The sequence below is a fragment of the Haemaphysalis longicornis genome, unplaced genomic scaffold, assembly GCF_048455015.1.
Source record: "Haemaphysalis longicornis isolate Haplotype H1 unplaced genomic scaffold, Haemaphysalis longicornis Haplotype H1 scaffold_7, whole genome shotgun sequence".
NCBI classification, from domain to species: domain Eukaryota; kingdom Metazoa; phylum Arthropoda; class Arachnida; order Ixodida; family Ixodidae; genus Haemaphysalis; species Haemaphysalis longicornis.
In genome coordinates this window covers 137379469-137402834 of record NW_027526422.1, presented here as the reverse complement: position 1 = coordinate 137402834, position 23366 = coordinate 137379469, and the positions used below count along the sequence as shown (strand labels likewise).

Sequence of the window (23366 nt, the reverse complement as noted above, 5' to 3'; positions counted from 1 at the left end):
TTGCAGCAACTTTTTGGGGTTTTGTATATTTTCTGCCGACAAATTATCTCAATTTAGGCTATTTTAACGACCAGGAGTGGAATTGTCGTAAACTCTGCATTATTGTGGAACTGCAGGGCGTTAGATAGGTCTGCATTTTCGTTTTGTTAAATATTTTTCTTGTTTTGGTAGTGCAGCAAAATTTCCGTCTTCAAATTACCTCATTTACGCTATAACGACTACAGGTGGAACTTTCCCGAAATCTGCATTATTGTGGAAATGCAGGGTGTTACCCGTTTTGTCATTTTCAATAATTATTTTCTATTTTTCTGATGTTTAAAGTTTTTAAAAATTTTGTTCGACAGATTATCTTCATCTAGCGATGATAACGATTACAGGTGGAATGTTCGCGAAATCTGCATTATCGTGGAAATACCATGCGTTTGGTGATTTTACGTAATTTTATTACATTTTTCTTTGTTTTTAGTTTTTCAAAATTTGTACGACCATTTGTCTCTATTCATGCTATTATAAGCATTACAGGCTAAACTTATGCGATACCTGCATTATTGTGGAAATGCCATGTGTTATACGGTTGTAATTTTCCGTCATTTTTAATATTTTTGTTATTTTTCAGTTTTTCAAAATTCCGTCCGGCCAATAATCTTCATTGATTTGATTGTTGGGTTTAACGCGCCGACGCAACGCAGGCGATGAGGCGCGCCGTAGTGGAGGGCTCCGGATTAATTTTGACCACCTGGGGATCTTTATCGTGCGCCGAAATCTCGTACACACGGGCGTTTTTGTTTTTCGCCTCCATCAGAAAAGCGGCCACCGCGGCCGGGAATCGAACCCGCGACCTCTTGCTCAGCAGCGCAATGCCTTAGCCACTGAGCCACCGCGGCGGGTAATAATCTTCATTGACGTTATTATAAGGATTGTATTATAACTTCTATGAAATTAGCATTATTGTGCGAATGCAGCGCGTTACACGGTTCGCCATTTTCCATTTATATTTTTTTAATTTTTAGTTTTCCAAAGTTTAGTTAGACCAATTATCTCATAAAAGTTACTATAACGATTACGGGTGAAACTTCTGCGAAATGTGCATTATTGTGGATTTGCCATGAGGTATACGTCGTGCTTTTTTCCATAATTTTTAAATATTTTTCTTATTTTTTTATTTGTGCAAAATTTCGTCCAACCAATTATCTCCACTTATGATATAACGATTACAGGTGGAACTTTCGCCAAATATGCATTATTGTGGAAAGGCAGGGCGTTACACGATCCTGGCTGTCGGGGTACTGAGCAAAAAATTCTACGCCTTAATAAATCAGTACGAGTGTTGGCTTCCGCAAGTATGTGGCAAGAAGCCCAAGAACAAGAATTTCTTCATCGCCGAGGAAGATGTCGTAGACGAAAACTGTGTTCCCCGGAGTACCATCACAGCAGTAACTGCAAAAAATTCCCCCGCATTTCCCCGAGGGGGAGAATGTGAAAGTGCGAATGCACGGTTGTCGGCCCGCTTGTGGCGCTTGCAGCCCACCGCCTTGCAGCCCACCGCCTCACCGCCTTCTCTTCCATCTCTTCCATCGGGTTTGTAGTATCACGTGTACACCACGCAGTTATCAAGCCGCTATAACGCCGCTGAGTCGCCAACGCACGCCGCTGACGACGTAGTTTGAGTGCGTTAAAGATATAAGGCGCGTTCTGGCACCGATATCAGCGTCGCGTCCGTGGCTTATTCGGTAGAGCGTCGGGCTGCGGCCCGCAAAGTCCTCGGATCGAAACCTGGCGCCGGACGCTGTTTCTTCTTTAAAGAGCGCTGCGGACGCCGCCGACGCCGCCGACGCCGGCGGTGGATGGTTTGGGGTCGCTTATAAAGTGTATTCACACTTAAAAAGGTGGGGCTGAAAATGTGTGGCCGCTTACGCTTGGCCTCTGCGCGGGTGGCAGTGGACTGCCGCGCGGCGTCTTTGTGCAAGTCATCAGCCCTCTGCCGTCTGTTTCAGTCTATCTGGTGCGGTGAATATTGAACTGAGGCATTGATTGATTGATTGATTGATTGAAAGGTTAAACACGCCCACGCTATACAGGCGATGAGACGTGGCGTAGTAGAGGGCTGTGAATTAATTTTCACGCTTTGTGGATCTCTAACGTGCGCCGAAATCTCAAAACAGACGGGAATTTTTGCTTTTCGCCTCCATCTGCAAAGCGGCTCCGCGGCAAGCAATGAACCGAAATATGCCTTTGCCGTAATGCAAGTAGTTGGTATAGCGCGAAGTGTTTCCTTCATATCGGACGCAACGTAAGCACATCAAAACACCAAGTGGCACCTTACCTTGACAAGTGCATCAGCTTCGATTGTGCACGCGATGTTTTCTCCAAATATGACCTCAACATTCGAGGTTGCGGTGACTTTTTCAACTGTGCCAATTGTTTCAAAACACTGAAAAACAAACAAGAAGCCACCAAGCCTTGTTTCAAAACAGTTAAAAAACAGCTTTATAAACAACATGAAGCATATGTCGTAAAGCCAAGAATTGAGCTTGCGGTGACACGCACGGCGGAAAGTATTTAAGCGAGAGAGCAGCAGCTGAGTGCACCAGCTACGTTTTATTTCGCTCTTCGGTGCACACACCGATACGAGGAAGAACGAAGGGAAGAACATGGTGCTGATTTGAAACTGATTTATTTCACCAGAAACTTGCATATATATGAGCAGCGCCTGCAAAGAAAAGGCCAGAAACAAAATATAAAAAATGAAATATTAAAGTGAAGCCTCACTAATCACAACTTCTGGACACGTGCCCTGCTCAGAGTCAAATACAATTAAAAACTCAATCTTACGAACAAATTCGAACTTGAAATAACGAAATAGATTCAGCGCCATTAACTATTTAACGAAATATTTCCAGTTCTGCAAACCGTCAACACGAGCAAGGAAAAGCAATCCCGCCCAATTTCTAGGAACCGCTTCGTCGGCTTAACGATTTGCCAGCACATTCGAGCTTCCACGGCTGTCCACCGCCGACGCAGACACCGATACGACGGAGATTTTGAACGATGAAGAAGCTGTACAGCTACACTCCAGCGCACATGGGGTGTTAGTGTTAGAGGGTGCTGACCACCCAATTCTTGCTGAAGCTCCAGTGCCCGCTTCATGCCAGATGATGGACGCTAATGGCTCAGGCACTTTGCTGGGGCTCATCACGAAGGTACCGAGGTCGGATAAAACGCGCTTGTATGCTACGAAAAGTCGGTCCGCCACCTGCTAAGAAAGCGCACACTGGAGAAGATTATTGGCTTTTTTACCATGAAATAAATTCGTTTCCTCCAGAGCCCCCAGCGTTTTATTGTTGTCATGTTCACCACAGGCTTTAGCGCATTGCCAAATTATCGGCAAGCGATCACCGCAGCCGCCGCAACAACGACGTCACGGTATAGCTGGTGGTATGCGCCTCCCTTTAGACATCGAATTCATAGAATCAACTGCTTTGAAAGTAATAGCCCAGATTTTACGAAGTTCTGGATTTAACAAAATATTTCGCAGTTCCCGGTGACTTAGCTAGATCGGGATTTGACCAATTTCTTTGTGACGGAAGCTGATGAGGCGCCCAGTTCCAATCGCAGCCGCTTGATTTTTTCAAAACTGGCAATTCGCACACGTGTTCCAATTCCATGGTAACTACGAAACTGTGGTTCAAAAATGTGGCGTCGCACTGGATGTCCACATTCCCTCTGCCCTGTTATTTATAGTATGGTTTCATTCCACAAGCGGTCATGAGGGGATGTCTTGGTGTGTCCGTTATCGTTAATTCCCGCAAGTAATGCGCGGGTTCGTTAATAAACGCTAGTCGATACAATGAACTTACAAGTTCCGATTTGCAATACCCGCAATATAGTTTTTTGGGTCAGAGTTCGAAAGTTCCCGACAGCAGAAAACATGGACAACAACCACGTTTTTCTTGATCTTTGTTCAGGGTTTGCGGTTGCGCATTCAATATAGTATGTTTCTTACTACTGAAAATCTCTTCCGGGACCGACGAAATCAAATGCTTCGGGTAACAACAGTAGCAAAAAATAGTTTACTGGGCACTCGAAGTGTTGAACAGCGTTCAATTACTAGTACTTTGTGAGGATATTTAAAAAAAATTACACCATCTTCCCGTGGGGAACCTTGATGAGGATGCGAAGCATCGTGGCGGTTCCGTGTGGTTCCATTGTGTTGCCGTTATGTTCAGTGATCTGGTTTTTACTAGCGCCAGAGGGAATTCCGCGTCCGGGTCCACACCGGTGGCAAAGGCACGCAAGTGCTGTTGTGTTACGGTGAGTAGGCGGTGGTTCTCGAGGCGCCGAAACTCGTCCATCATGCTCTTGTCGATGTTGTCTCTGTGGTAGAATCGGTAGTCTCCGTCAGCTTTGGTAAGGTAAAGGTTGTTGACATTGGTGCACTGTACACGCCCTCCTCTTAACAGCTTTGTCTTCTCGTTCTTCTTCGGTGGTTCCCCTACGGGAAGATGACGACGGTGGTTGAGCGCGAACCTATCTCGGGATGGATTCTTTGGTTGGGCAATCCCTAGGGGCATCCTGCCACAATCAGCATCAGAGGCGCTGCGGACGGGGCTGGTTGAGCTTCTTCTTCGGTGGTTCCCCTACGGGAAGATGACGACGGTGGTTGAGCGCGAAGCTATCTCGTGATGGATTCTTTGGTTGGGCAATCCCTAGGGGCATCCTGCCACAATCAGCATCAGAGGCGCTGCGGACGGGGCTGGTTGAGCTTCAAGGCGCGTGGCGCTTCCCGCCACAGCTTTCCCACGGGAAATTCAGACCCCCCTCTAAAGTTGTCAGTTCGTCGTTTCCGTTGACGTTCAGCTTCGCGTGCCTTCGTTGTATCAGTGGCTTCTTGACGTAGTTTCAATGAGTCAAGGACATAAGGCGCGTTCGTAGCATTTGCTCCTGCCCCGGATTTGTAGCGTAGTGGGTAGAGCACCGCGTACCTCCCGTTGCGGTCAGAGAGTCGTTGGATCGAAACCGGGCGCCGCTAACTATTTCTTTTTTATAGTGTAGTATCGCGAAGCTGTGGGTGTAAGGAGGATAGTTGCGCATGCGCAGTGAGCGTGTGGACGGCGCCGCCAACAACGACGCAGGACCAGGCGAGCCTAAGAAATGCTCCGCATTTAAAACACTGCACCGCGTTGCCCCTTTTAAAGAGTTTAGATTGTACATAAGACAATAACCGTAAGACATTCTAGCCTTTGGTATCATGTGACCACAACAGACCACAAACCAAAAACTGTGCCTAGTATCTCAGTACCTGGTAGAAACAAGAATCGATCATTCATGCTCGAGAGACAACACTTTCAAGTGTGTTCGAAAAGTCTGCAGTAAGCTAAAGCCATGTAAATGAAGGCTACACGGGGCACATTCAAGGATGACCTGGAAATCATGCGCATACAGAGTATTACGCACATAGTTTCTGAACACTACAGCGGTATAGGATTTAATACAAAAGCCTCTCTCCGGAGTAGTCTTTCAGCATCCCATTACCGGAACCTTAACCTAGGTACAAAAATGCACTTCGATGTCTCCATCAGGATTCATACCTTCCATGTCTTTGGCGGAATTACCCAAAAACCCTGAATAACCGTTCCTTAGTACTTCGCTGTTCAGGGAGAATTTTACATTGTGCCTAAAGCGGGAGGTGAACACTGCCCAGAATAGAAACGGTTTAGTTTACAAATGGCAATGAGGATTTGTTTAGAAGAATTGGAAGGGCAAACATTTCTGCTTAGTAGCAATGCGGCGAATTGGTTCAACTGGATAAAAGTTGACAACAAGTGATGTTCCCCAAGTGTTTTATGTTGCCTAAAAACTTCTCCATGCCTTACAAATTAAAACGCACAATACGGATAAATTGACCACGTATATGCTTCCTTCTCTGCAAAAAAAAACGTTGAAAGACAATATTGTTTTACTGCGCTGCTACTCGGATGTCCCTTCTTTCTTTTCTTGCCACCCCTTACATACTTTCCCTCATGGCATATTCAAAGCAACAGAGATTTCTTCGTCTTAATTTTCGCCATTTCCACAGCCTGTGCTCGAACTCTGTATGGATACCTCACGTCATTGTTTAGCTTTAGTGTTTTGCTGCGCTTGAAACATCCCTCACTTACACGTTTTTTTTTTTTTGCTTTTATGCAACTCGCGTTTACGCCAGTCTTAACATGCAGATTTGTTTTTCTTTTGCTATAGTGAATTCAATAAAACATGTATTGGCAATAAAATAAATGTCGGTACTCTCTGTAATGTAGTTTAGGTTTGCATAAACTGCGCCCGAGGTTTTGTTTTGTGGTAAGTAGTATGGACACGTACGAGCCATGTCAGCGTTTTCGGCAGTTTTGAACAGCCCTTCCCGCATTAAATTGGTGTCCTATTCCGGCGCGTCAATCGAATGGCAACAGCCCGAGACCCCAAAATATTTTATTTCACCATCATCATCCACAACAGCATATTTAGGACTACGGCAAGACGCTAGGCGCGTCCCAATAACCTCCACGCGCTCCTGCGCTGGACTGCAAGAGTCCATTTTTTGACTCTGAATTTAGTTTTTTTCTCGCGCCGTATAGTGAAGGGTCTTCTTCTTTTGCCGTCTGGCGGCATCTGCCCTGTTACCCTCATGGTTCACCTGTTGTCAGTTCATTTCCCTACATTGGCAGCAGACGTCCATTGCTTTTGCTCCATTTGAACTATGGCAGCTTCTAGTTGAGCTTGCAACCTGGTCCACAAGGCTCGTTTTTAGTCTCTAAGTGCTAGTCGTATCATTATTCAAAGGATGGTTTGCAGGGCCGCTCTAAGTTTGCTTTCAAGTTCGTTCATATAACTCCAAGTTTCCGCTCCATGCTTCATCAGCTTCAGCCCGCATTGGTTGTATACCATCGTTTTTAGGGATAGAGGGAGCGTAGGCTCAGTTATATTTAGCGCTTGCCGAATGCACAGTTATTTATTTCTATTCTGCGTATGGTTTCTTTCTCGTGGTTGGGATCAGCAATGGCCACTGTAGATATATTCTTCTACTTGGTCGAGCGTTTCGTTGTCTCCGTTCTGGAGGGACCGCATGCAACATGTTTATTTGTCCTTACATTAGATTTATTCATAAATATGTTTAGCCCCACGGCGAAGCTTTCTGGCTGGGGTACTTCATTCAGTTTCCTCGATCGCCACAATGTTGTACGCCCAAATGTCGTTCGTTTTACCTCTGGTAATCAATTTCCCGAGCTCGGTTAATATAAGTTGACGTGTGATATTTGACAATTTCATGTTCTTAAGTTTTGCAATACATTCCTTCATTTTCTGAGTTATTATTACTGTTTGTTTCTCGCACGCTGCCTCTCCCACAGCAGCTGCTTTTTCCGTAATTACCTTGTTAGGTTTTTATTTACCCGCTCTACAGAATTATTTTCCCCGTTTCAAAGCGCGAATTTCTTTTGAATGGTTAGTTCACATAGCTGCGCCCTGACTGTGACTGACTGTTTGTTATGTTTATTGTCGCGAGTTTTTTTCTCATCCTTTTGAGATTCAGCCTTACTTTGCAGCTAACCATCCTATGCTCACTGCCTAAATGTTACCTAGCTCCTCTACGCCCTGCACAATACCTTCGTTGTCACATAAAATCGACTCAATTTTATTTTTTTGTTGTTGCGTAGGGAATTTTTATGATCATTTCCTATTCATTCCTTTGTACACAGATGTGTTCGATGACTTGAGGTTATTTTTTCTGCCAATGTAGCCAGTGCTGGCATGTTCGATGTCTATTCCACAGTTTAACACTGACCATTTTCTCCACACTTTTCCGCCTGCATTCGTGTTAATACCTCCCATGAGAAGCGTGAATTGTGTTGTCTCCATATTCTTTGTTGACTCAGCATCTTTGTAGGAACTATCTATGGCCTCATCATCGTAGCTCGCTTTTGGTGCGTACGCTTGTACTGTCTTGCACATGTATCGCTTGTTTAGCTTGATCACAACAACTCCGGCCTTTTTTTAGTATGCAAGAACTTCTCCGCGTTTCCTGCTATCTCCATAGAAATTGAGAACCTCACCCGTGCTGTTTCTTTTCCTGAGGTGCTCTGAAGCACAGCATATGCCCGCTAGTCAACCTCATAAAGACTTCTCCTGTTCTTCTAAGCTTACTTAGGGCCAAGATATCGCACTTAATCTCCGAGAGCTCTTCTAATAGCACATCGAGGCTTCCTTCGCTAGGCAGGGTAGGCGCATGGAATGTTTCTAATGTTCTGTTCGAAAAACAGCTGGCCCGGACCCACAGATTCTTATAATTGATTGATTGATTCTGGTGTTTAACGCGCCGACGCGTCCCTGGCGTTGAGACACGTCGTAGTGGGAGGCTACGGATTAATTTTGACCACCTGGGGATCTCTCACGTACGCCGAAATCTCCAACACACGATCGTTCTCGCTTTTTGCCTTCATCAGAAAAGGTACCGCCGCGGCCACGAAAAGAAACAGATTTTTAGCACCCTGTGCTATAGCTGGCGTGAGCTATAATCGGGTCCTCTACAGCTGCTGGGGACCAATGGCCGAGATTTGTATCGGTCAATCATAAAAGGCAGGGCAAACTACCACACCAGGGAAGCCATATGCTTCGCTAGTGAGTCAGTGCTCTTCGCGTCCCAAAAAGCCTTTTGATAGTGATTGTACCTATCTAGTTTAGCTTCTCAGGTATTCGGCACGATTGTTACTTTCGGACTACGTATCATAATGTCGCCCAATGTTTATATGTATATCGTATTTATATGTATAACCAGAATTATCTCACAAACGCAGGGAGCTAGTCCCTGGTCATCACTTTTTTTAGGGTTATAAAACTGCGAAGCAGCGTGATGTTTGACGCAATGTCAGGCTTGTTTTTCAAGACAAGGGCAAAAACGTAGTAATTGCATCATAAAATCCGACGATTCTTTCTAGCTGTATTCTAACAAAGTCAACAATGCTTCACTACCAGGAATTTGTGGTGTGCATCTAGGTGGGAATAATGGGCTCAAGGAGACTCAGTTTCCTGCCACCTGTTTTAACTACCAAAGCACACAACTTTACGCGTTTTTACCTTCTGGATACTTCAACAATGCGCCAGCACCACAGGGTCTTTCTCCTATCTAACACTTTAGTGGTCGGACCTACCAACCTAGCGTTATTGCTACAGCCCCTGAGTGATGGTGAAGAACCCTCCAACCGGCCCACACAGCCAGTCGCTTTGACGACATCTTGGTTGCTAGAAAAAAATGAAAAAAAAACCGCCGCTTCTTTTACGTACAGTCTCAACGGAAAAAGATTGGCACAAGTGATTCATGACTGGAGCCGAAAAATCTCGACACGTGGCGCAATCGTTGCCCAGCGCGCCGATAGCGAGAGTGGCAAGCACGTTCCATTTTCCAAGAAGGGGTGGCTGGCAGAAAGCAGCCCATCCTGCTGTCGGCCCATTCGAAAGCCCACATCTTGCATAAACGCTTGTGCATTCCTTATCGACAGACATGCCTATGCACATGATTTCTTTTTTTTTTCCAGAGCTGCCAGCTACCTTACCGGCAAATATTTTCTGGACGACGCACTGTCAAAAGCAGTGGGTGGCAGTGCTTACGTCACAGGAAAGCAAGAGTTGAAAACCAGGTGTGGTTCGAATAATTTTTATCAGAACGACACACGACATAAGTTGCAAGCAGTTTGTGGGAGTGCTTAGCGCCGACCACCCCTTCTTAAGAAAATGGAATGTGCCTTGCGCTGTCGCTGTAGGAGCGCTAAATGACAATCGCGCCGCCTGCCACGATCATTCCGCTCTAGTCATGAATCACTTGTGTCAATCTTTTTCCGTTGAGACTGTACGAATGGGTTTACAGAGAACAGCAATACCACATTCACTGTAAGCTACCTTCGTCAGGACTGATTTCGATCAAATTTAATGAGTTTGTGTTTTGGTGCCCACCGTCTAATATTTCCAGCGTTGAAGCATTCTATTTCGAGCTTCCAACAGCAACCGAACTATTGTGGCAGAAAAGGCCACTCTGTATCGGGAGCTTCATTTCATGAACTTCAATTTCATGCCTCTTGCATTGCTACTTGAGCGATTGAAGGCGTCATCCGCGTGATAAAACATCGATAAGAACCTTATATCCTAGGTGCACACAAATTTCTTTGATATTCAGTGAATACTGGTGCCGCAGAAAAAGTTTAAAACACCTTGCATGACCGAACTAAAGCTATTGACTTAAAATACAATATTACCGGTTTTGTTTTTGAACATTTTTCACTCCAAAACATTTCCCGCAGGTGAGCAATGTTCAGGTCTTCCAAACAACTGCTTCAGTTGTTGAGAGCGGTGGATTAGTGGTTTTTGCTAGACACTTTATTCTAGAGAAGCGGGAGCCACTTGCAGACACGGGGAAGGTCAGTGCGCAATTGTTCCGGAAAAATAATATAAGGGTTCGCCGCCGGCGACAGCGTTTTGTCTACGTACACCTATTGGGTAGCTGCTGAACGTATTTTGCAGAGCGTATTACTTACAAACAAGGCGCTGCCACACTTGACCTTCTGTGACGTACCTTCTGGTTTTCACAAAATTGCCTGTGTTTTCGTATATCGCAGCACTGTCCTAGCCATGGAGATAAAAGTTTCTTCATGGCTCAAACACGAAGATAAAACTTTCTGCGGAGAAGCCTGTTTAAGCATGGGTTTATTATTGAATAGCAATAGGCCATTGCTACTACAGTGTTTAAATTTTATTATTTATGTTGGCAAGGTTGCCACTACCCATTTTGTCGGCTCTAGTTTTTACTGCAGCGAGACTCTCGCACAGCGAAAACTCAAGCCCTCTTACAGCTCAATGACATCGCATGAAGGCTGCTGCTTAGTCAACTTTGCTTTATTAAGTGCACACAAAAAAGAAGCAAACGCCACTGAAACCAAATAAAGTCTACCCTGTTTGGTGCTAGCAAATTGACTGAATCCAGCTGATACTTTGTAACAAAATTACCGACATAGTCTGCACTTAATAACGTTGTGCTCACCGATGACGTGTCAAAGTATCTTGAACCATGGACATGAATCCTCGAGATCTCCGTTCTGGACGCAATGGCCACGTAGTCGCCAGGCCGGAATTTGTTGATTCTGAGTCCAGGACACCTTTCATGCCTCCGCCCTAGGACAGGGGTTGCAAAAATTGGGGCCGTTTTTCTCACTTGTAATTCCGAAACTACTGCTTTCTTCCTGAATATGAAAATGTTTTTCGACTGTAAAAATACGCGCCCGTGTACTTTTGCGTTCCTCAGTCCTCGTCATCTCGGAAAAGTTATGGCCAGGAACAAACTCAGAAAGTTTTGGTTGGTATTGTAATGCTTGTAATGTTGCAATATTCTAATGATTGTAATGTTGCAATATTGTAATGATGCAACTTTTTGTTCCATTATTGCACGCAAGAAGTCGTTTTGCTGTGTATTCGTGGTCACTGCATCCAGCATTGCGATGCCCACGCCACCCTTGTGTGGTGTAATAAACAAACATGTACTTACTCTTTGCATGAACGTCACTCGGGATAATGAGGCAGAGACAATATACTCAGGACTTGCTCATTTTTCCCAGTAACCATTCCACTCTCATTTGTGATTTTACTATCTGCGAAGATACTTACGTTCCCCAGTAAACAACACTTACTCTTTCTTTTTTGCCAAATCATTCACCACACCATGACTACAACCGGAACTCCCCACTGTCAGCTGTGTGGTGCATATCCTAACTTGAGCACACCTACTACACTTGTGGTCGGCCAGGCCATCACGTCACTTTGTAAATCCACACCGCAAAATCATTCCCACATTCTGTAAATCCATCCCTTCCCACATTCCACGCTCCTCCACTGGACCTTTTCCCGATTATTTGGTCCCGCCTCGCCATGCACATTTCCCACGTGTGATGCAATTTATGCTGCGGAGTACTGTTTATGCGCCTGGTCGGCACACCAGTACGCTGCCGTCACCAACCACGGTATGAATACCTTCAAATAAAGTATTTTATCTTACCTCTCTGAAAACTTTAACAGCACAATATATATAACGATTTGAGGACAGCACTCTTCACTTTTTTGCACCATTTTTTGTTGAACAAAAATTGTATCAGTCAGCGTTTTTGTTAAGGAAAAAAATGCACGGGTGAATGGTTAGGTCACTATACGCATAGGTTTAAGAGCGGGCTACGATGATGTTTCCAAAAAATTTTAATTTACTCCTCCTAGTTAAGTAAAAATTTTAAAACCATAAATAATTTTTATCGGTGTTATTGGGTGTGAGTCCAGCAAACCTATAACTGGTGCCGGAAATAATTATAACAAGTTTAGCCGCATGACAGGCACTTTGAGATTCCAGACTCAAAGTTTAAATTCGATGCTAGTGTTTTAAACTTGGAAAGATGTTTACTAAATCAAAAGTATATTTATGGAGCTACGCTGCTAAGATTTAGCACGGAGCTTGAAGAAGTCATTTAGGCGATCCTTTGCTTCTTTATACTGGACACGGATGAAATTTTTAAAGATTCTCATTTATGTATGTGATTGTTTCTAGCACAATCAGCTAAGCCCAAAGTGCTCTTTACTTCACTAATGTTCCGCGGATAAAATATGTGTACGTGTTGTGGAAAGCACGTTTAACCTTTTTTCTCAGTTTTTACGGGCAGAATATAGGATTGTTTTAGTGCAATGTTATTCCTGCATTCAAGCTGTGTATCCTCCAAAGGTAACATTTCAAGGCCATCAGTTTACCCTCGTCGATTACGAATAAGTCTGCAAGTGTATAACTCAGTTAGGCACCAGCCTTTCATTGCGACAATCTGCGCGCTTGGCGTTTTTTGGTGCGGAAAGCGTCAAGAACATAAAATGTAATGCGGTTTACCATTGAAAACACTGGCGAGGTCCTTTACAAAGTACAAAAATCGTCAAAACTCGCTACTTAACTCAATAAACGTTTACCGAGTGAAAACGGAAAAGGGACGAGGAAGCTACACTTCGTTGACAAGAGAGCTGCTTTGTAATTTACAAAGATGGTATGCAGCACTATATGACAGCGTCTAAAACAGGTTTCTTCTGATATACCGCTACATTGGTTCTAAACAAGATAGCCTTTCTTTTGCAGGAGAAAAGGTGAAATTTTTGTCTATCCGTGTCTCTCTGCAAAACAGAGCCGCCTTAAACGCTACTCTGCAGTCACCCATCACTAGCGTTTACTGGGACACACGGACAATTTAAAAGCAGTAGATTCGGTAATCATAATCAAAATGTGAGCCCCTCAGCCACGGGTATTGCTGCTAGTGAGTACTGTGAAGTAATCGAGGCTGCGCCACTACACCTGGTGCGCAGATACAACGCCAAATAAGCCACATGTGTCATAGTGGCTCTTGTTTCAATTTCTAGAGTTATTTAAAGTTATAACTCACGGATAAACTTTGACTTTTGGACCTTGCATTCTCAAATGTTGGTGAATGTCGCTAACATTCTTCCCAACTGCCGCCATAACAGAAAGGTCGTTCTCTTGATGATGAGACTAAATAATGACCGATTCTTCTCATTTCAAAACCAGTGAAGGTGAGGTGACACAACACTTTGAATAAAGGCACGAACTCTTCGAGGAAGTCGTGCGACCATTAACTTCTATCTTACACCATCGCATCTTAGGAGATGGGTTTGAATCGAAGATTTACCAGCTGTTTTATATACATGTTGATAATTTAAGTGCTCACCTCATTCGAATTTTTTTTCAGTATGGCCGATCGTGATTTCTTTCCAGTTTCAAACTACGGATGCCAATATCACAAGAGGTATAGTGAAGGATTTTGTAAACACCAGAATTAGCGTATTGCTTCAACTCTTGCATACGGCGAATTGTGATTTTTGCCCAGATTGATAACACCAGTTGCGTTCTATAACCACAAAAACAGTTTGCGATTTCTAGAAGGATAACCTAAAGATGTTTTTAAACCATCGAGTTGGCGTATGCAACCTCAGCTGCCTCCCTTCAACAAAAAACATTCTTGCGACGAAGCCCTGCTTGGAGCAAAGTTGCACAGAACTTGTTACATATATCGAATCACCTGTATTCAATAACACTTCCCGTTATTATATATCGTTTCATTTACTTCAGGCAGAAAAGATTCTTGTAATCCAATTACCTTTTCCTGTTATAGGTTACAATGTCTCCTATCACAAAATTTCTAAACCTCTTTTCAAGACAGGTGTTAGATCTGTTGGAGTGAATCAGCTGTGGGGAAACACGTTGAACATTTGGTTTTCGAAACCACCAGGCGGGGAACCTCGTGGATATAAACGCCTATTCCCTATGTTTTTTTTCTGCCTAAACTGGCACGACATGGATCTTTCCCTGCTCTTTCTGTCCGCATCGGTGTCTGTTATAGTCGTCACCAGAAATGTTGTTCGTACTTTCCAGAGAAGTGGTGTTGCACTTTACAATTTCACACGGTATCGTGCCGCAGTAAAATAACCACGGAAAATAGTTTGAGCTACGTGCGTGTAGGTGCCAGTTTTTTCGACTCCAATTTGCGGTTGCCGCACAATTTATTTACTTTGCTTAAAAAAGACGCTTTCGGGAATAAAAAAAAGCGGAAAGGCGATCTATCCCGGTCTCCTCGCGCTGTATGCACCTGCCAGCATACGTCTTTCCACATCACTTTCAGTCGTAAATACATAATCCATGTTCGCACATATGTACAGAGAAAAATGCGCGTTTGTATAACCTTTGTCGGGTCCCGCATTGTCCGGTCCCGTTGTAGGGTCCATGCCACGCCTAGAGCCTATTGTAAGTAATGGTCACGCCACATACCTGGGCGAGTGCTTAGGGGAATACTGTAAAACCAGTCTGTACAATATCCTTAAAGTCAAAAACCAAGCGGTGCTTTGTAGATGTCACAGTTTCTGTGTATCAATGGCCCGTGCCACATATTCTCGGCATACCGATGCTCAGCAACCGCCCTCTATTGCATTACCAAGTCTTAAATGTTGCCTGGAGCAGTGGTAACATCGCCAGATACCACGGGAGGCTGTAATAGACAGGTGCAACCATAATAGGTGAAACTCCCTAGGACACGAGTAGCATTTCCTCACCAGACAAGGATTCGGAAACCCTGGTCAAGTACAATTGCCAAAAACCTCCTAATTATTACACAACCACAACATCAGCCTTCAGAACCCAGCAGCTGCATTGCCCCTACCCAGGGCGGTAAACAATACACCATAATGTGATAAGAATCTTAAGGTCCGGGTACGCCGTTACTGGGAATGGTTTATTTGCACATTTATGGTCGAACTCTTTCGAGCGAACCCCGTATATCTGTTCTCTTACATGAGTTACCCGATATTCGATGGGATATAGAGGGCTGAGCCCGGTAAGAAGGGTCGGGGAGAGATGTGTAGTGCTCCCTACTGGTGATATTTTCTGTTATGGTGGGCCTTCCGAAACACACCACTTAGGCCTAGGATTTTTGGTTCATAGATTTACATTAAAGAATGTGGTAGAATTTTACCGCATTAATGACCATGCAGCATCTCTCGTTATTAGGCTCAGTAAAAAGAACGTTACATTTGTTGCCGGTCTATGCGCCTATATCAATGCGATGACGAGGCTCTGGGCGGATTTTACGAAGACATTGAACTGCCAATGAGAAAAGTAAAAACTCTCTACACTACCATTATTGGCGACTTCAGTGTCAAAATCAGGGCACAGCAGATATGGGAGCATGTGGTTGGGGAATTTGGCCTAGGCTTCAGAAAGAGCCGCGAAGAAACGCCGGTTTCCTTTGCCGAGATCAATAATCAGCGAACTGGAACCCCTCGCATAATTCACGACGTACAAATGATTGGCGCGTTAAAACCACTAATCATAGAATAGTCAGCAGTCGTATTCGCCTGGATTCAAGAAGGGAAAAGTTAAAGATGATAAAGCAGAAGACTCCTAATTTGCCCTCCGTCAAACGGAAACGGAAAGAAATGAGATTGTAATTGAAAATAAATTTCTCCATGTAGTCTAAAGAAAACAATGATCTTGACTTTCTCAATTATCATTTCACCTATGCGGTCATTCAGCCAGCATGCACTAGCCATTGGTAAAATACTGCCGGAATGTCAATCCAACTTATCACAGAAAACTAAGTAACTTATTGACAAGTGCTTGAAAATCTTATTCCACAGCAGTGGCGTTCCTGGCTAACCTTGCATCCGGAGCCCCAGGAAATTTGTGACCCCTCTCTCATACAAAATGTCAGCAATAATCAGAACAAATCAGCATAATTGCCACTATTTTTTGTTATTACGATAATTTCCTTTATTTCGTTTTCTTTATTTTATATTTTTTATTTTTCCTTCATTGATATATTTTAATTTCCTTTATTTTATTTTGTTTATTTATTTTTCCTGAATTTTTAAAAATTAAGTTTGCCTACCTATTTTGTATTGTTAAAATAAAGTGTTAAGACGTATCTCCTTTTGCATAGCAATGAACAAAAACGTTGCAGGTTGTATTTAAGCGCGGGCTTTGGAATACGAGCGTCCGATACAATTACCCACGATGCAGAACTTTTGGGGATATTTTGGCAATAATGAAGGAAGAGTGATGCTAAAGTAAGCATGTTTTGCTTCTTTTAATGTTTTTCTTTTATAAATACTCGTTTTTTTATGTGAAGGATCCAGGCTTCTGGATTACCTGGATATTTACCCTTACAGAAAAGCCGTTTGTTTTGGTTTTTATAGCGCTAATTATTGCATTAAACCAATGCGAACTACGATTCATTAAACTGATCTTTTCTGGAATATACAAGAACTGCTTTAAACATGTACCAGTTTTTGTCAACCAAACGATGTTGAAAAAATTTCCTACATTTATTCATGAATCGGGTTGTCAGTAGCAGCAAAAGTGACTTTTCCATAGTTGCAAATTCTGTTTGGTTTGTTGGACGAATGAGATGGCCCTTTCGGCTGGACAAAGGCAATACAAACAATACAGAGATCGCTAATGTCAGCCATGTGGCTAATATAGGAAGCATTGTCTGGGACACTTGTATTAGGTCGAACATACAAATGAAGATATCCTGTTTAGCTGGATAGTCGCTTGTGTTAAGTAAAAGTAGGCGCATAATGATCGGAAAGTAGAGGATTCCGATAGCGTTGTCACTGTCGTAGAGGGTTTCAAGGTAATGTGGGGAAATCAAACCTGGCAAAACAAACATAGCACGATTAGAAAATTTTGTAATAATACTTATAGTGCGTCGAGCAGGTCATTAGAAAATCCCAGGTTAGCGGATGGTGTAAAATAGCAGCAAAAAAATATTCTTCTGATAGCCTGCAGTTATGCGAAAGAAAACAAGATCCGGCTTTTAAAAAGCTCATTTAGAGGCATTGGAAGATTTCAGCAACATCATTTAGAACGCCACCTGAATGTCTCTTCTCTTTGTTTTCAAGTTAGGGCAATGCCTGCAAATATTTTAACTCTTTTGACGTAATAACATGTTCTTTGACATCGTGAAAACTGAACCGTGGCTGTTTTGTTGTGCCTTCACTTCAGTTATTAGCAAACAAAAATATTTGGTCATAATAGTTGGTCTTCGTGGGAGTGGAAACTTGCGGAACACTAGTTGTGCATTACCATTGCTTTTACGTTATAAGTTTAGTATCCCTGCACTGTAGTCGTATAGGGGGATATTAGGGCGAATATAAAAATTTTTGGGAATGAGGGGTATCGGAGCGTCAGGCCTTGTAGCCTAAATACATTCGGTGCAAATTTAAAATCTTACAGACGGCAGCTACAGCGCAAACAACGCTTTATCAGATTCTAAATTAATGGTTCTTAAGCGCATGGCTCATTCAAGGGACCGCGTTGTCTTGTCGATATCATACAGTGTTGAAATTATTACATCTGTGGAACTGGGGACGTACTTTTGGTTTTGTGTTTCTGGTTCCAGATGCGAGACCTTCTTCCAGTAGCGATCTGCACATGCACGGGCCGCCGGTCGGCCATTCTTGGCAGTAGCCTCGGGCGAAAAAAACCAAAGGACGCCCCCTCAGCTTGCGACTTGGAGAGCAGCGGCTATGCTTCCGAAGGCTGCACGGCTTTATTTTCTCTTTTCGGGCAGTTCGCAGAGTTCCTACGTGCACACAAAAAGGCTTTCAATGGAAAGGGGCAAAATTGTTTGAGGCTGACCACGCTGCGAGCACTTTGCTACAAGTGAGGGAGAAACGAAAATGAAAAAAAAAATTACACCATCTTCCCATGGGGAACCCTGATGAGGATGCGAAGCATCGTGGGGGTTCCGTGTGGTTCCATTGCGTTGCCGTTATGTTGAGTGATCTGGTTTTTACTAGCGCCAGAGGAAATTCCGGGTCCGGGTCCACACCGGTGGCAAAGTCACGCAAGTGCTGTTGTGTTACGGTGAGTAGGCGGTGGTTCTCGAGGCGCCGAAACTCGTCCATCATGTTCTTGTCGATGTTGTATCTGTGGTAGAATCGGTAATCTCCGTCAGCTTTGGTGAGGTAAAGGTTGTTGACATTGGTGCACCGGCTGAGAGCAATGTACACGCCCTCCTCTTCGCAGCTTTGTCTTCCCGTTCTTCTGCTGCTTCGGTGGTTCCCTTACGGAAAGATGACGACGGTGGTTGAACACGAACCTATCTCGTGATGGATTCTTTGGTTGGCCAATCCCTAGGGACATCCTGCCACAATCAGCATCAGAGGCGCTGCGGACGGGGCTGGTTGAGCTGCAAGGCTCGTGGCGCTTGCCGCCACAGCTTTCCGACGGGAAATTCAGCATCCCCCTCTAAAGTTCTGAGTTCGTCGTTTCCGTTGACGTTCCGCTTCACGTGCCTTCGTGGTATCATTAGCTTCTTGACGTAGTTTGAATGAGTCAAGGACATAAGGCGCGTTCGTACCACTTGCTCCTGTCCCGGAATTGTAGCGTAGTAGGAAGAGCACCGCGTACCTCCCGCTGCGGCCAGAGAGTCGTGGAATCGAAACCGGGCGCCGTTAACTATTTTTTTATAGTGTAGTATCGCGGAGCTGTGGGTGTAAGGAGGAGTGTTGCGCATGCACAGTGAGCGTGTGGACGGCGCCGCCATCAACGACGGAGGACAAGGCGAGCCTAAGAAATGCTCCGCATTTAAAAAGTGAAGAAAAAAGGGTTCTGCGGTCACTTCAAATTAGTCACGCGAGCGTGCGCCTGCTACTGTGACATTAATGTGATAGTCACGGGTGACGTTAGGTGCGGGAGGGATGGCAGGACCATGATATTTTGTGCACGGGTTCCCCGAGAGCCAAACATTTCTTGAGGTGTACCTTACTACCAGGTTAGGTTCGCCATGGTGGCTGCTAAAAGTACCGATACTGGAAAAAGGTCCATTGCAATTGAGAAACGAAATTGTCCACTTCCCCTGAACCGGTGGTAGAAATTGGGTTTACTCCCTTTCTCTCCTCGAGAACGGTTTCCTAAGAAAATGGGGAGAGGGGTGTCTCCGCGTGCAGGTAAAGCGCCGACGCTACAGTCTACAAGTTTTCCCGTGTACATCTTTGTCAGGTCTCACGGAGGGCAGAAGACAGCAACCCAGAAATCATTTTCAACGTGCGTGTCTCCCTTTCTTAGATTCCAGAGGAGACTGACCTTCGTCGCGCCTTCATGCGCAATGGAATGCAGACACGCCCAGCATCAGACGCACATCGTTACCGTGAAGCTCTGGGATTCAAGTGAATTAATGTGACAATGAAAGCCCAGCTTGGGTGGCTGCTTTTCAGATGAAGGGCGAAAGCTAAACGCCAGTGAGTCGAGATTTCGGCGCAGGAAAGCGCCTCCGGGGACACGCATCTTTACTGTCCCCCCCCCCCTTCCCATCCCCCCGGAAAGAACAAGCTTGCTCCCCACACTCTCCGGTGGTTTCGCGGTAACTCTTCACGCCGCGCACATTATCTTATAATCCCCAACGCATTTTTGAATGCTATGATTCTTCTTGCCTTCCCCATTATACTGAAAATGGAGAAGAGTTTGAATAGGCAGCGCCAGTTTAGTGGCAGTCGCCTTCCAGTTTTCGACGTCTACTAAAGACACTGGAGAGGCACTTGTGGCACCCGCCCCCTACCGAGGCGGCTGGTACCCATGGCCCAGGGCCCCACCGCCCCCCCAGCGCCTCCCCCCCTCCCAGTGACAGAGCTGTACAAATTGATCAACAAACGCAACACTGCCGACATCCGTGCATTCAATGTTACAAAAATTGAAGCAACACTGAAGCACCGCGGAAGTTTGAAAGCGACTAGAAGGAAGCTGACTATTGGCGAAAATTTTATGTTTGCAATTCGTGATGCCCGCGGGGACACAAAACAGTTCGCTTGTGCCCGTGACTCAGAGGCACGTTTTTACGTAATTGGTGTCGGTCACGGTCCCCCGGGTATGACAGATGAGGTCGCAACGACGCTCCAAGCAATAAAAAAGGCAAAGCTCCAGGAGACGATGGCATTAAGGTTGAGAGGTTATGCTTCTGAGGCCATGTTGTCCTAACAAAGCTTCTAGTCCTAGACTGGCACTGCTCAGTGGTGCCAAAGGCGTGCAAAAATGCGAATCTAGCTGCTCCAAATGAGAAAGGGGATGCCTAACTGCATAAAAATTACAGGCCCATAACATCTTCTCTATTATCTAAAAATTATTTCTCAATCGCATCAGCCCAACTTTAGACTTTCAACAGTCACGAGAACAGACCGATTATACGAAAAGTTCCTCACCTTTGGACCATATTCACGCTATCGACCAGGTAATCGAAAATTGTTCAGAGCATAATGCACCGCTGAATATGGTAATAATAGATTATTAAAAAGCATTTGACTCTGCGCCCACTTCAGCACTAATAAAGGCATTTCGTGAACACGGTTTGGATGAAGCATACATTACGCTCTTCAAAGAACTATACAACGGATCCACGGGAACTGTACGGCTTTATCACAGAACTTGTAAATTTATTATACACAGGGGTGTCCGTCAAGGGGACACAATATCGCCACAATTATTTACAGCCTGCCTGAAGGGTGTGTTGAGGAACCTTACGTGGAGGAAAACCAGGATTTGCAGCAGCGCATGCTGTTCCTGTTGTGCTCGCTATGTATGGCTGCAAGCTTCTTAAAAATAAATATGAAAAAATCCAAAGTAACGTCTAAGCACTACGCTAACAGACATGACTTTAAGTTGGCTAATGAAGTCTTGGAAATAGATAGAAATCATGAAAGGGAAATTACCCACACAATAAGCATGGAGTGGGATGCGTTTTGTAAGAATTCAGATATGGTTACACGATGCAGCGATGGCGTAGAGGTAGAACACCCGCCCCGCGTGCAGAAGGACCGTGGTTTGAATCCCGGTGCCGGACAATTCCCACCGGATTAAAAAAAATCCGCGTTAGTGATGGAATTGAACAAAGGGGCATGGGGTGCGGCCTGACCCCGGCGACCATTGCCGGTAGTTCACTTCCTCACCAGAGCAGGATTGGCCACCCTGGTGTAGTAACGGCACAACCGCCAATGAATACGCCAATTAACCCACGGCCCTCAGTCCCCAGCGGCTGCGAAGCAATTGACCACGGCGGCGGTCAGACCTATGACGCAGCTGAGGGTGCTAAGAATCCCTGTATCCGGACAGGCCGCCAATGGAATCTGAACCTGGCAACGTTTAACGCGCGAACCTTATCTAGCGAAGCGAGTTTCTAGGTGTTGTTCGAGGAGTTAGAGGACATTAAATGGGGTGTATTAGGGCTTAGCGAGGTTAGGAGATCAGGCGAAGCCTTTACGGTGCTGAAAAATGGACACGTCTTACGGAACCGGGGCCTAGAGGACAGAAGAGAACTGGGAGTCGGGTTTCTAGTCAATAAAAGCATAGCTGGCAACATAGAAGAATACTATAGCATTAACGAAAGGGCAGCAGCTCTTGTAATTAGGCTGAATAAGAGGTGCAAGCTCAAGGTGGTGCAGGGCTACGAGCCCACATCCAGCCACGACGACCAAGTAGTGGAACGCTTCTATGAAGATGTGGAATCGGCCATGGCTAAAGTAGAAACACAGTATACCGTAGTTATGGGGGACTTCAATGCTAAAGTAGGCAAGAATCAGGCTAGAGACAAGGCAGTTGGGAACTATGGTCTGGGCTGTAGAAATAGCAGGGGGGACCTACCAGTTGAGTTTGCAGAACAGAATAACCTACGCATAATGAATACTTTCTTCTGTAAACAGGAGAGTCGGAAGTGGACCTGGAGGAGCCCGAATGGGGAGCATAAAAATGAAATAGACCTCATATTATGCGATAACCCTGGCGTCGTGCAGGATGTGCAAGTACTCGGAAGGGTAAGGTGCCGTGACCACCGTATGGTAAGATCTCGAATTAGGCTAGATTTGAGGAGGGACCGCAACAAGCTAGTACGAAAGAAACCGATAAATGAGCGAACACTAAGACGTAAAATAGAAGAATTCAGGATAGGGCTGCAGAACCGATAATCAGCTCCTAACGAGGAAGCCGAGCTTACGACACAGGCAGCCAGCGACAACCTTACACGTATTATCACGGAGTGTGCAGTAGAAGTCGGGGGCACTATGCCTAGAAAGGATACTGGCAAACTTTCACAGGAGACGAAGGATCTAATTAGGACACGGCAAATCATGACAATCTCTACCGCAGCTGACAGAATAGAACTAGCGGAGCTTTCGAAGTTAATCAATAAGCGTAAGACAGCTGACATACGGAAGTATAATATGGAGAGGATCGAATACGCTGTAAAGAACGGAGGTAGCCTAAAATCTGTGAAGAAGCGTCTTGGCGGGGGGAAAAATCAGATGTATGCACTTAAAGATAAGCAACGCAATGTCATCACAAATAGGGATAAAAAAGTCACAGTGGCCGAGGAGCTCTACAGGGATCTGTACAGTAGCCGGGACATCCAGGATAATGCCGAACGAGACAGTAGCTCAGAGGAGATAGACATCCCACCAGTAACGACCCAAGAAGTAAGGAAGGCTTTGAAAGAAATGAAAGGGGGCAAAGCACCTGGTGAGGATCAGATAACAGCAGACCTCTTGAAGGACGGCGGAGAAATTGTACTTTAAAAACTGGCAAACCTGTATACGCAATGCCTAATGACCGCAATGGTACCGGAATCTTGGAAGAACGCGAACACCATCCTAATCCATAAGAAAGGCGACATGAAGCACTTGAAAAATTACAGGCCGGTCAGCTTACTGTCAGTCGTCTACAGGGTACTTACCAAGGTAATCGCTAACAGAATTGCTGCAACCTTAGATTTCAGTCAACC

At 44.8% G+C, this 23366-nt stretch overlaps 1 protein-coding gene across 6 annotated transcripts in view; it reads right to left on the bottom strand.

Annotated features, from left to right (window-relative positions):
- The window catches only part of LOC144147054 (uncharacterized), a 148167-nt gene that overhangs the window by 89999 nt on the left and 34802 nt on the right, over positions 1-23366 (bottom strand). For all 6 annotated transcript variants that reach the window (XM_077679083.1, XM_077679082.1, XM_077679084.1 and 3 more), the window contains 2 exons: positions 11060-11190; positions 2324-2431 (listed from right to left, as the gene is read on the bottom strand). In XM_077679083.1, the coding sequence (XP_077535209.1) occupies positions 2324-2431; positions 11060-11190 (239 nt within the window). The remainder of the gene's footprint in view (positions 1-2323; positions 2432-11059; positions 11191-23366) is intronic.